The 14,830-nt window shown below is 40.6% G+C and overlaps 1 protein-coding gene across 1 annotated transcript in view; it reads right to left on the bottom strand.

Moving 5' to 3' along the window:
- nrg3a (neuregulin 3a) overlaps nt 1-14,830 on the bottom strand; it is a 334,685-nt gene that overhangs the window by 26,967 nt on the left and 292,888 nt on the right. The window contains exons 4-5 of the mRNA XM_084376268.1: nt 11,513-11,536; nt 740-842 (exon numbers count right to left, since the gene is read on the bottom strand). Of these exons, the coding sequence (XP_084232394.1) occupies nt 740-842; nt 11,513-11,536 (127 nt within the window). The remainder of the gene's footprint in view (nt 1-739; nt 843-11,512; nt 11,537-14,830) is intronic.

Here is a 14,830-nt window from a genome sequence, read left to right as displayed (position 1 = left end):
TATTTCATCACTTAAAGGTGCATGTACACAGTGTGTGCACACAGCTACAGTTAGACCTCTGGATGAAAACTGTGTCTGTTTAAAACCAACACATCTTGATAACTAACTGACCGAACATTGGTCCATTGCCAATGACTCCCAAAACGACATACATGAGACCAGTGGGGAGAACCAGCGGCAGGTGATCCGGACCTTTGTCATAACATAGTTGAAGTTATGAAATGATTGCAGTTTGGTTCGGATTAGGAAAAGATCATGGTTCTGTAAAAAAATCAAAATGCTAACTCAGGTCATGTTACTTACCTTACGTAGGTAAAGTATGTTACATCATTTTAAAACAAGCAGTCTCCTGGTTGAAAGTCACCTCCTCCACTATGTCACTTTTTTTTTTTGCTCCTGTCATAATTCCTGACCACTAGAGGTTGTCAGCTCATAATAAACCTAATTATGGGTCATAATAAGCTGCCAAAAGAGCCATTTCTTTGGTTTGGATGGGTTTTTTTAAAACCGGCTGATTGTCTAATTGATTATAATGTAGCGCGTTCCCCTTTCCCATTCGCTTGTTGAGCATAATGTCAGGAATGATGGCCAACTACTCTCGATTGTATGAAAGTGGAAATATGGTTCAACTATGTCCTGTAGATCAGTACAAGGTAAGTTGTTACCTTACATAAACTGACATATGTACCGGGGTTCTGATGTATATCAATAAGTATGATTTGTGTGTTTATCTTCTCACTTGTTGCGGCAGTAGAGGGCCATGCACAGGGTTCCCAGGAGGCTGATTGCCATGGCGATGGAAGTGATTGACAGCACCTGTCTCTTGTACACCTCTTTGCTCTCTGTAGGGAAACAAAAACAGAGAAAGGCGCCACATTAATATCCAAACAACACACTTTTTTGGAACAAAGCCATAGATCACTTTCATATCTATCAGCGTGGTTGTATTAGATTCATAGAAGAAGGAAAAAGAAGTGGGATTCTGTGAATCTGTGAGTGTGTGTGAATATTTGTATATCTGCCGAGATCCCACAGTCAATACTCACAGAGCCAGAATTAATACTAAATTAATATGATGCAGTAATCTTCCCATAACACAGAATTAAACATGGTTTTGAGGTTTGTAGTTATCCACTTTTAATTTCTAATATCGTTGTTTACAGCACCCAAACAGCCATTTCAAATCATCAAACAACCAGTTGCGGTGCAACAGCTCTCTGGGGCTTTCTTGTATCTGCCTTGCAGATTCATTCCTGTATAAGTGTAATTACTTTTGTTCTGAATAAAACTGAAATAAAATAACAACTCGAAACTCATTTGCAATACACCGACAACCATTTACAATTCTCCAGTAACACCTGCTATTCTTAGTTACCACACAGCCCTTCAGCTCATTTTATCAGCTCTACCACATCGAGTAATGGTCCAATAGACGCAGACTGCTTTTGAAATGGATGCCACATGTAATGGAGCTTGAATATATGGAGACAAGAAGAGTTATGGCACGGACGGACGCCATTAGTGGAGAAAAATGGAAGCTGTCTTGTTTGCTACGAACAAGTAAATCATAGTTGCCTTCAGATACATTAATAGGCGATCAATCAGGTTTTATTTAGCAAGGCTCAGACCTTGGAAAAGCACAGAGATGACACAAGGTGTTGGGGTTTTACATCGAGGTGATTGAGACAAATTTTTACTGCGGATAGGTTTGAATGGCCACTTTAGTACAAAAAAGATAAAGTTCTTTACAGCTGCATCCTCAGTGCATAAGATCAGAAAATCACTGCTGGAAGCTGGAGAATACAACCACAGCCTCCTCAGGTACAGAGCAACACAACTGCAGCCACTGTGTCTTGCTCAAGGGCATCCTTACAGCAGGCAATGAAGGAGAGTGTTACTAATTCACAAGCACATCAAGATTTACAAGCCTGTCTGGGAATTCAAACCAGGGATCTCTCAGCACAAGCTTACCGCTGTAGCCTTTAAGCTACTGATGCCCACACAGATATTGCATAACCTATCATACATGCAGTATGTCATACATAATCCCTGAAATAACTGATGCCACAGACACTATTAGTGCATTGTAAGGGCATCTTGTTTCTCTCTTGTGTGGCTGTTTTTTCTCTCCCTCCTTCTATGTCTGAGTTATGTTTTGGGTCAGCGTTGTTTTGATGCCGTTAATCAGCCTGAGTCATCACATTGGCTCATTGGCTATAATTATATCATTAGAGGGAGCTGGGGGATGTCCTACGGGACCACACTGAGGTCGGTTGCAGGGAAAGCAGAGAGACAGGGAGGGTGAGAAAGACAGAGAGAGAGGGTTGGGGAAATATAAAAGAGAAATGAGGATGAATGTGATGGAGTGTGGAGGGAAGCAGGATTACATCAAGAAGCAGTGATCCCTCTGATGCATATTTATTTAGTTTGATTTGTGGGTATTTCCTGATCCTAAGTACTGATCTGATATATCTGCATCATTTTACCCTTTTTTGATTTAACAAATTCCAGATGAAGCTAAAATTAAGGGGTGTTTACATATAACTCTTCTTACAGTATACAGTATTTGGCGCTTTCCTTTATTAACTTAAGAAATAGATACCTCACTGAGAAACACTCCTTAAGAAATACTCATAAAATTGGAGTCAGAATAAAGACGTAATGGTCAAAACTGAAGCGGAAGAGGCCGAGATATCTTACATTTTAAATTAGTCTGGAATGTGTCAAGCCCCAAAACATTTCCCATAATGCAACTATGAGCATTTTTCATTAGACACTTCCTAGCTGATAAATGCCTGCGTGTTTCAAACTGTACACCCACCAGTTTTTTCTAAGACTCCAAGCACAAGCCAAGATAACCCCGAACCCACCAGGGTTAATTTCTCAGACTTAGTGAGCCCTCTCCACAGGCCATCATATACATCTGTTTAGCATCATGTTCCTATTTGGCGCACAGAAGTAGTAGTTAGAATAATCTTTAATCTCAACATCTCTCAGTCTTCATCAGAGTTTTCTATCACCATGTTATCATGTGTCTGAAGTTCAACAGCACTTAGGCTAGCGAGTACTGAGGCAGCTCCGTGACAACTGATCAGACAACATCCACTGATGAAAACCGTGACAAGCAGTTGAAAGCTCTGGAAAAAGCCAGTTAAAGCAAATCAAGTTAAAAGTAGTAAATGTATAAAATTGAGTTCTCCTTTAGAGGAGACGTGGCTTTTTGTAATTTAATAAAACATTTCAACTTGATAGTGATAAAGAAACTGGTCTGTGTGGATTTGTCATGTCTGACTCACAACCTTTGTGTCTGATAACAGTATCAGTGCGGATAATGACTCGGTGTATCAGAGGAGCCTGTCGTCTAAAGAAAAACAACAGCATCAGTTGTTTCAGCGAACAGATTTATGCTATATCCTCAAGACCTTTTGACACAGGACTCTGCCATTTGCTTTCTGTTTGCAAGCTACACTCAAGGTTCATTTCTTTTTAGCCACCTACATTTTTTCCTCGTAGGTATAGCCAAACCACAAACCTTAATAGTGTGTCATATCCTAAATGGCTTCAGTGATGTATAGTAGTTTTGGAAGACACTGATAAATGGTGCATCCTGCCAACAGGGATGCCTATGCGTCTAGATGGCACTTACAAACAATGACTTATTATGAATTATAAATAAATTGGGCATATTTGTATGAGTGGTGCTCGAGTGTAAGGAGGGCAGTAATGGAAGAAAAAGTCGGAGGAGTAGAGTAAATCGGGTTTTTATCAACATTTTTAAGTCCGTTTGTTCATTTGCGCTGGAGAAGGGGAAAACAAACGAACAAACGGACAAAAAACACACCCCATAAAGTTGTTTTTATGGTTGGCTCAGGTTCAAAAGTTGCTGCTTTGACACTGTGAACAAAAGGTGATGGAAACAAGATAATGCTGGGGATTTAGATGGAAGACTGGGGTAAAAACTGAAATTTGAACTTCGGATGACTCCATCTTCCTCCACTGATAATCTGAGTCAGATTGTATGAAGACACACAAATATATGTGTGACCTTACCTACACACAAACAAAAACTTTGGGGGAAAAGTTGACGTATAGTCAGACTAAGATGTTCTGTATGCAGCATGCTTGGAGTGAGTCCAATCATAAATATGTGGCCAAGGTCGATAAATACTTCAACTTCCCTGCAACCCTCCCACGTCCTTGTTTGGACACACCTCTTGTATGCACAGACACACTCATGATGTGAATAAATCATACGGCTCGAGAGAGGGAAAGCATGTTCGTGTTCCATCTTTGGGGTCGCGAGGTCACATCTTCTATTTATTTCCGCTTCAGACCTCAGTGTTCAGCTCTGCAGCCTGGCTGGTCGTTTATTTACAGCAACATTATAGAAAATATGATTAATATTTTACACTAAAGCTGGCAGCGGCAACGCTGTGGAGGTGCTACTGTAACCTTTAGGTATGTATGAAATCATATACTTTCAGAGTGTGTTTGCAGCAGCCATGTTTCCATACAGGTGAACTGGCTGGAAAGAGAGAAATCAATAAGTGATGGAGTAAGTGGTGAAATACCCTTGCCTTATATACAACAAAGATTAAGGCCTTTAACCTGTATTGCTTTTAGTATGCTATTTATGACTTCACTTGATATGATTCCTAAACCCTGACCTGCTGAAGTGCCTATACATACAGAGCACAAGCCTATCCTTTAATGTCTCTAATCCATATGTCACTGATAAGAAGAAAGCAAATACATCTCTATTTCTGACAAGAGAGCTGCATTTATCCACATGCCCAACTATGTCGATGTGTCAGTTCAACAAAACATTGCAGATATTTTTTGATTCAGTCAGTTACGTAGGATAACCTTTGAACCTGTCATGGCCGTTTCCTTTACATTTTACTAAAGATTGACAACAACTGTACTGTATAATAGTGAAGCTCTGATAAACATACTTGCCTACTGGTTTGTAACACACAATAATCTGGGAAGCACAAAGCTTGAAGCCTGGTAAGATGGATATGTGAGATCACAGGATGTCATGAGCTTGCAAATCCAGCTGCCTCGCAAGGTCACGTCTCTGAGACAGATATCTCAAAATCTTCCAGAATAAAACCCTAAACTCTCTGCCTGGCAAGATGCATCTGAAAAAATATATTTTGGGTGATCTTACCCTTCAAACTACTATCTCATTTTCCCAATGTCTACTGTTTTGTAAGGAGGATGTATAGAAATTTACTCTAAATACGGAGACCAAGAAACACTTGAAAACACTTACAATACAGTCAAATAGTTGGTGACAGCACAGACACAGATACCAACACACAGACATAAACAGAGGTGACTCAAGTCTGGCGACAGGCTGAGGTGGCATTTTGACAGCGAGTCTCTGAGGCACGCTGACTCTGAGCCCTGGTGAGAGGGCTTAAGTCTACATGGTGGGAGCTCATGACATATAAACAGAAACAGAGGACACAACATGTACCTGGCAGTGCTCCAGCACAACAGTTTCCATCATTATCAGACTTGTATGTATCAGTGTTCATCCCAAAATTCTCATATTCTCAAATATCATATTCCATAAGGCTATATTAGGATTTGTGATATCTTGCCGTTATTTAAATTGCAGGCAGTGACAGGTTTGTGAGTAATTCAAGGATTTTTATCAAATGTTTTGGACATATGGACGAGTCAGACTGCTGGCAGACACTGACGCCGTCAAGGTCTGTTCCAGATATTAGGTTAAGGTTTATTAAATTGTGTTGCATTTGTACAATTATGAATTAAACAGTTGCCTCCAGTTGAGGGCAGTCAAATTTAATGTTTAGTGGCAGAACACTGGAATCGGTTCAAGGTTGACACAGTGGCAGAATTTGGATGAATGATGGTAAAGGACTTGTAAGGTCAGTGCTGGCTGACTGCTACACAAACAATCACAGTAGCATACAAGCCACTGATGGTAAGATCCTTAATCAAAGGAACGCATAATGTTATTTCAGATCAATAAGGTCTCAAGTTCTGTTCAGATCTGCAGCCTCCAGACAGATCAGATTTCATCAGCTGATGACACAGCTCATTGCAACACGAAAATGAAACCCGGAGAACAGCAAATGAGTAATAAATAAGTTGTAAAGTTAATTTTCATAAGCTTGAATGTATATTCATATATGTGTGTTCAAAAAATATAATACAAAAATAATTGAACAAATTGTGTGTGTGGTGGGGTCTGTATCTTCAGACCCCGCCCTCTGCATTTTCTTATTTTCGTAGTATTCCCTGTGTTTGGGACATTTCTGGACATCAACCTTTGGTATGAGGTGTGTAGCCCCCAGCCAATATCAGTGCACAGGGCGCAAGGTCACGACTCTATAAAAACATAGTGACAACAATACATTGCTTTCTCCATCTCTTTGTTTTCTGTCCGATGTGGATGTATAAAGAGCTTGTTTGACCGAGAGTGGGGCTGAGCTTCACACACACAGGCAGAGCAGAGAGAAAAAAAGTGGATGAGATGAAGCGTACACTTCAACTGCATGTTGTGTGAGCGGCATGTGAAGGCTGTACATCGCCATATACTTAAAGTGATTTGGCCGTCATGGGGAAAGGTTTTTAGGAAAATGCACAAAAAACAGCAGATCTCATGGTCAAACTGGACAGTTCTCAGAGTGAACCAGTGTGGATGTGTGGTCCAATAACAGCTTTGCTCTGTACATCATATCTCCCTGTCCGTACCAAGAGCAGCTGAGACTGACAGGGATAAATGAATGAGAGGAATGACATAACAAGTGTGAGGTGAGATCAGAGGATGCAGACAGAGGGGAATGGGATTCTCCAACCTCAACGCCCTCAGCATTACACTTTTCATGTGCCGCACAGACTGCTGATGGAGGATAAAACCTTTATTTATGCAGGCCTGCCGTGCTAGAGTAAGCATGCGCTCTTTGCTGGTCACGGTCCTTTTCCTCTATTACTTGGATGGCTTTATTCCCCCATTTACATACTGAATATATTTAGGTGACTGGGGCTACTGTTTCAGCTGGTAATTATATTCCTTTTTTTTAATCTTTCTTTCTTTTATTCTTGTCTCTTGCCTGTGGTCTGGAAGAGGTTATCCACACATTTCCTTTTGAGACTGCTGAAATTCACTTTATGTTGGTATTAGACTGTCACAGTGCCGCTGCTCGGAAGACTATATTGCCCTTGTTCTGACTTGTGGGATTGTTTAACCCCTTGAATCTCCTGCAGGTTTCTGGACATCTGAGGTAATCTGAACTAAAGCTTTTGCCTTTTCTGAGGTCTAGGCTGAAACAAAAAGGGTATTGAGACGTTATTGTAATAGCCACTGGACTTTGCGACCACTCCCTTCCTACTATTAGGGTAGTGTTGTCAAAAACATACATTTTTCAATACATATTGATTCTGAATATTTGAAACAGTTTCAATACCCATTTTCAGTTTCAATTGACCCAATTTCCATGGGGTCAACGTACCTGTTCCAGCTGGTTTTGTTTGACAAAGAAAAAAGCAGGAGTGCTTTAAATACTTCACATTTGAGGCATGGAACATAGAAAGGTAGAGGATACAAGCATGACCTTATACAAGCAATGTCACAGATCGGTGCTAACAAAAGATAATAATACACTAAGTTCAGCAAAGCAAGCTGACATACTCCACTCTTTAAATGATTTTGATTGGCTGGTGACAGCTTCCATTTTAACATCACTTAAGTATTAAACAAGATGGTCCTGTTAGCTGTTGATAAGTGTGTTGTCCTTTTGTTGGCACAACAGCCATCTGTAATTCCCAAAGCTACGCATAGACAGCAGAGTTTAGGACTCATGCCTTGTTATATATACTTGATTATACTTTAAGATGGGGACAATTCTCCGGTGATAGTGTTGCTGAGGCGATTTCTTAAAAATCTCCAGTCCTTGCTTGGGCTTGTAAACTTCAGCGGTGAAGGCCAAGTAATATTTTTATACACTGTAATCAATTCAAAATGTGAAGTACATCACTCTGATTTTATCAAAACAATATGACTAATATGAAAGTTAATCCTTAAAAATTGGTCTATCTAAACTTGACCAGTGAACCATTTATTCTACACCTGTGTGTTTATGATTATGTCGTTATGCAAATCCATTTGAAGGACAAAACTGCATCTCCAGGAATTTAAAATCTGAGAATTCAAAAAACACAAACAAAACTAAAACAGAACAGAAATGCTGTTCGATTGAGAAGCAATCTCTCGCATGACACCAGCGTGATTGCTGACTCCCACTCTGCATTACGTCTGCCTATGTGTCTGTCTTCTCTCCTGTTACTCATCTCCTTTCTCTACTTTGACATTGAGCAGCAGAGGCCCAATATTATGCAGTCACGATGCATTTCAGTTGTCAAAGTCGAGCACAGTGAAAGGAAAACTTTTCCTACCTGCTCTCCACACGTAAAAGACAACTCAATGACATGAATGCAACTAACTCCTATCGATGCTGTCAAGATACATCTAAACGTGTCTGGCTAGTTCTTCTTCAACTCTTTTCTTCCAGCACAAAACGAACCTTAAACCCTCTGGATGGAAATTGAAAATCAACATGACTTAAAATCCACCCCACCCACCCCCCAAATAGCTGCCTGTAACACTTTGCTCTAACATTGATTTACAACCAGGAGGAACATTTTCCAGTCAGAGCTCAGTGATCTCTGATGGAAAGGAAATATTGATGCTCACATGAGTGAGTGACTGACTAGATACAGTGAAAAAGTCTCCCCTTTTTGCCAAGCAACATAAAAAATGTATAAAGGATCCAAGAGTTCTTGAATATATTCTCTGTTTCATTAAACCTCGGGTGGGTGGTGTCCAGGGTGGAGAGAGCTCAACCTTCAGACACTTCTCGTCTAATTTTAACCTCAGGAATTGACTCTGTTGGAGGGGGGAGCTCAATCTCCATAAAATATGCATAGGGATATGGGTTGTCTGTGGAAAATAACGACCGTGGAATTAGACAGAGTATTTTGTTTGAATCCAACATCCTGTGCACATACAGCACATGTCAGTATATCTACACTCAGTAGATGGACACCTGTGCAGACTGGATTGGCAAATGTTTTATAACTAGCTAGCTTTGGTCAGAGCTCATTTTTGTGATAATTGTCAATACAACCTGAGCAACGTCTAGGGCTACAATAGACTTACAAACTGATGGATCCAAATTAATGTAGCGGTCTGAATTGAATAAAGCTGAGTTGGGTCTATATAGTCAATATTTTCAAGAATAATTTGTTATGACTTGGCTCTCATTTTTAAGGCACCTCGCCCACATGATCATTTTTTTCTAAGTTGTAATTTTTTATCAGTGCTGGAAACATTTTATTTTTCAGAAGTAACTTCTTAGATCTGGGAACACTTACATTACTACAATCAAGTTCGACTGGGTAAGAAACATAAGCAGCGGATCAGACAGGTTGTAACCTGACCACAGGACCCTATCAAACTCGCTCTACGAAGTGTCTTAAACCTCAAGGGTTTTTCTGAAGTCAGGCCATTAGTTTTTGAGCACTGAGCACGTGGAATTATTTAGAGAACAACTGTTTTCACTGAGTATTATTGCTCTTTTGAGATGTTATAAATTTGCGTATTTTTGTGTATCTTGCCATCATTGCAAATGAGGAAAACCACAATGATTTTCCAGGTTTAAATAAAGGTTTAAATGAATGTCATGTCTGCACTTGGTAAGGTCCCATTGCAGAAGTACACCATGAGCACACAACCACAGCAAATAAAATGGACCAGAGTTAAACCTGAAAGCCGGTCTGTAAGCTCTTGTTGGTGCTTACAGAACAGAGGTTTGTTTGTCTTTGCCTTTGTTTTTCTTTGTTTTTTTAAATTCTCATTGTGGCTTTGATTCTTTAAGCGCTCCCTCAAAGAGCAGAGCCTTTCCCACTGATCTGACTAAATTACCAGACCATAAATGGTCAGTTCTGCACTTGACTGAAATAAAATCAATCAAATGGATGAAAAGGGTTCCCCCAAATCACTTGTTATCAGTTGTAATGAACAGAAATGATGATGTAATTGGAAGGAACGGGGAATATTTATAAGACACACTCTTCATCCAGCCTCCAAAATAAAGCTTTTTTTCCTAAGTAACCCACTTTGTACAGTATGTATTGACTTTATTGTACCAATATCCCACAAAATCTGTAATAGACAAAATAGACATTTAGTGGATTGGTATGTAAGCCTTTTTTTCTCAGGAGAGACAGCTTCCAAAGCCACAGACATTGACAAACCAGGGTTGAGTGTGGGCGGTGCTTATCTATCTGCGCACTGCTTAACACAATGCTGGGGAAGACATTGGCAGGATGTTAGCTAGGCAAAGAAAATGTGGCAGCCTGAACAATGTTGCCGAGGCATAAAACCTCTCACTGAATATAAATGGAAAAACCTGCGAGATAGCTCCCTGGAACAGATCATCTGTCACTGCCAAGTTTGCATAGTCTCAGCAAGTTTCCTGAAAAAAGCTTTTGCTCGTTTCACTGCAAATGCAGCGGTCGTGCAGCAGAAAGAGAAGCGTGGTTCTGCTTGTTCTTCTGAAACTTTACTTGAAGGAAGAAGCAGGGTTGTCAAAACTGGGGGAGGCAACTCCATCCATTGCTTTTCAAACCCGCTGCAGTGGAGAGTGCCAAAATTATAACAACTGAGAGAGTGAGGGATTCTAGTTAACAACAAGCTTCCACGTCGTTAACTAGCGTTCCTCGGTTGTGATACGCAACACAGAGCCGGCGAGGAGAGCCAAGAACAGGAGAGGGGAGCTTGGCAAGGCTGAGGAGGAGCCGCTGGCATCCACCCGGCACAGCCTCGCAGGCATGTACATGGGAAACACACAATCGTTGGATGAATCTCATCTAACTCACATAAGTAATAATTAAGGACTTCAGAAACACACTTCTGAACATGTGCCATGCATGAGCACACATACACACAAGTGCTAATGAGCAGCACATTTGCTAACAGTGCCAACATCATAAAAACTCCCTCACTGTACCCTGCCTGCCTCTCTGTTCTCACTGTTTCCAAGGAGACTGCAGCACATTGGTATTCTGAAGGGACACTTCATAAGCAATTGTGAGAGAAAGAAGGAGAGGCAGAGCGGGAGAGAGAAAGAAAGCATAAAGCTGGAGATGGTGCAGAAAGTAAATACATATGTGTAGAGAGAACAGAGAGATAAAGACCGTGGCTAATATTTCAGAGAAATGGTGTGCAGCATGTGTGCAGAATGAGGTTGTGAATATGTGAATGTACATTCATACAGTGCCATTTGCCGCCACTACAGCTTTGCTGTCTCCATTGCAAATAATGCAATGATGCCATAATGCGATTAGATGGCGTTATGAACAATGCATGGACTGTATGTAAGCAGTCACACAGTGGAATGTTGATCCAATATGAAGCCCTGTGATGTCAACAGTCGTGACTCATGCAGGTTGAGGACAAGAAAAGCTTCCTTACCCATAAACTCGATGCCCAAGTGGTCTGTTGTTTCAGGCAGCAGGGAGGAGAGGGGGAGGGGAAGAGAGAGAAAGGGAGAGAACATAAAGTTATTAATAAAAATAGTGCATGTTAGCATTGTGTCACAGCGTATACCCAGATCATCACTGACTTGTTATTCTTTCATGTAAGTTGCTGTATCGGTATTTTATCCGTTGTCACATGGGGTTAGAATGCACATGCTGGTAGAGTTACAACAAATGACACATGGAGACGTGCTTGCTCTTCTGGATTTGTGAGGACCCACATTGATGATGACCCTTGCATTGACCTAAATCCAGACCCCAGAAGCCCTGAACACTCACGTTTTTGATCAGCTTCCCACAACAAGCAATGGAGTTAATTCCCATGAGAGATTTCAAAAGGTTGATGTCACGTACTGAAGAATTGGCAACATTTGCATGAAAATCAGATGACAGTTGCGGGGTTGTTTGCTCATGCTGTGAGGCCACTGTCAGTCAAATCTGATCTAACCACACCCACACAGTCCTGTTGATCTTGTTGAATCACATTCACTGAGTGATAAACTCTTGATGCATACCAAAGATCTTCTAATTTTTTCACTCTAACCATTTAACGTTCTAAAAACAGTACATAAAAGAGTACTGCACTAAACACTGTGGTACTCACGATAAACATCTGATCATGCTACAAACTGCATCAGTTTTGTGAAGGGATACAGTATTTCTATTTCTATTATGTGACATTTGGTGGCAAGTTTCCCCTCGCTATAATTTTGCTATTGTGGGGTGTTCGAAGCACTGCTTTCAGCTACAACATATATATATATATATATCTCATATCAACTGGCTCTGCTGTTTGGCATGGTTGTAGGTGGTTATTTTAAGGGAATGGAAATCCTCATCCCCTCCTTGTTATAGTTGGCTCATATGATTTCCTGTATAACTTTGGAAGAGAAAAGTATGCAGAGATTTGGGGACCCTTGGGAATTATATCAGAGGCAGGGTGTATAAATAATGTGTTTATTCATGTCTGTGTCTCGAGAAACATCCACTGCACACTTACTCCCACTATCTACAACCAACAGACTCTAGGTGTCGGTCCCTGCCGGTCACTGTGCGTGGTTTCTGCTGGCTCCTGACTACTCTGCTGGACATTCGGTGCCAGTGGCAGTGAGTATTACCTATTGAGCTTATTTTGGTAAGCATTTCCTTACACTATTGTGATCTACCTCATAATGCATGTTCTGGCATTTTTTTCAGGCTGGATCGTGAGGCTTAAGGTCTTTGTTTTGTTTCTGCTATGTTTTTCCCTCTCTTATGTTGCAACTTTCTTACTTGGTTAGGGTTAGGAGAACTTACAGTAAAATACACGTTTTGGTCACCATAAACATGGCTGGAAATATCCAGAGGTCTCGTTAAAAACACCTGGTTTTAGGGGGCTTACGTAGGCTTTCACATGTATACATTTGAACACATCTTGTTTGCAGAAACAGCAACTGCTCACATTTCTCCTGCTGACTGGGCTCAATGATTACTGGCAGTCCCACAGCTCTATAGGACTGGTAACATCCTTCCCCCTGACTGTTAGAAAATAATCTAAAGGAAGTGCTGAAGTGCTGTCTGTGTGTTACCGCAGGCATTTACCACACTGACGGTGACTTTATCTCCTGAGTGGCCCTGCCCTATATCTTAGAGTGGGCGAGCTGGTCTTTCTAATACGAAAAGCTCTGTCCAATCTGCCCCCAATCTTTTGGGGCAATGTTAGCACGGATGTAAGCGGATCATTTTTCACTTTACCAATGACCCAGAGACCTCTCTACTGCCTTCTTGATTCCTCCTTTCAAAAATCCCTGTGATGGTGGACAACAGGAGGTGATCAAGATAACTGCCACAGAAGGGTTTTGGAAAAATATCTATAACCTGAGTTAATTCTCAAAACATTTGCTACATGTTGGTGTGTCGTGCATCCGCCAGCCTAACTGAAAGAACAAGGAGTTTTCTTTTACATGTCATGACCACCATTTATCTTCATTTGCCATTTGGTTGACTGTTGTTTTTGTTTGTTTGTTTAACCTTGTGGACCTCATTGACCTCTACAGAGTCAAAAGAAAATGCAAGAGTGTGATCTCTCCTCTTAAATTCTGCAGTTTTGCAGCCCTTTGTGTCGAGCTATAAGCGCTGCTACTGCCAGGGTTAGAAACTCAATTTCCCATGGAGCTCAATGAGTAGAGCCTTGCACTAAAGCTGCCAAGGTTAGGGATTTCATTTTCTGTGTAGCTTGGTGGGTAGAGCATATATCAGCACCAGCACTGTCAGGATATGAGCTTTAGTTCCCATTGGGGCCACCCATACTAAAGATGTATGCACTCCTGCTCCTGTAAACCACTTACGATGAAGGACCCACAAAGTGTCATATGTTAAATATGCTCTGTGGGAACTGATGGCCATTGAATTATTAGATCAGCCAAGAGATACCACTGGAGAAGCCACATTTGAACCCGTAACTGGCTCGACACTTTTTAGAAATTTGCAGATGTTTTCACAAGAATAAAAAAGGATAAAATTAGAATATTTTTCTTATGAAAAAAGTTTCCCAAAGGGGGACTCAAAATGAGGACGCTAGATTGTTTTTAAGATCGTTGTTTTGGGCCTTATTGGCTTTATTTTGATAGGGTTGGCAAAGAATGACAGGAAATGGAGGAAGAAAGAGAGGAGATGATATGCAGTGAAGGACCCAGGGAATCAAACCCAAATAGAAATGACAGAGAAAAGTACAGCAGTTATGTAAGGGTGAAAGACAGGCATTAGCATTTGCCTCTGATAACTGGGACTGGAGTCATATTTCCTTATGGGCAATATTTCCTCGAAGGGTGAAGGTTTCACTTTATACTCTGGTAGAAGAAGTTTCCAGATCCTTTGCTTAAGAACAGCGTAAAAATACCCAAATGCAAGTCCTGCAGTCAGCTTAACCCACTGAACGCAAATAAGAAATACAAGAGGAGATACCAACAAATATGTTCGGTTGAATTTTGTGGATATTATTATAAAATGATGCACAAAAACATATTGCAAAGTCTTATATTGCACTAATATTTTCTGTAAACATCATGATAACAGCTCTGATAAAGAGCAAGAAGGCTTTGAGCACAGTTTGGATACTCTCACATTGAATGGAATAACACAAAGTTCTCAAACCTAAAGTTATGTAAATCTTTTTTCATTATTATTATGTAATAATATTCAATTGTCCTTGAAATGTCTAATCTTTTATACATTTGCAATCTTCTTTGAGAATAAACCAAACATCATTCAGGAT

This window comes from Pagrus pagrus (assembly GCF_965226575.1).
Source record: "Pagrus pagrus genome assembly, chromosome: 15".
Classification (NCBI taxonomy): domain Eukaryota; kingdom Metazoa; phylum Chordata; class Actinopteri; order Spariformes; family Sparidae; genus Pagrus; species Pagrus pagrus.
This window is presented reverse-complemented; position numbering and strand designations above follow the sequence as displayed.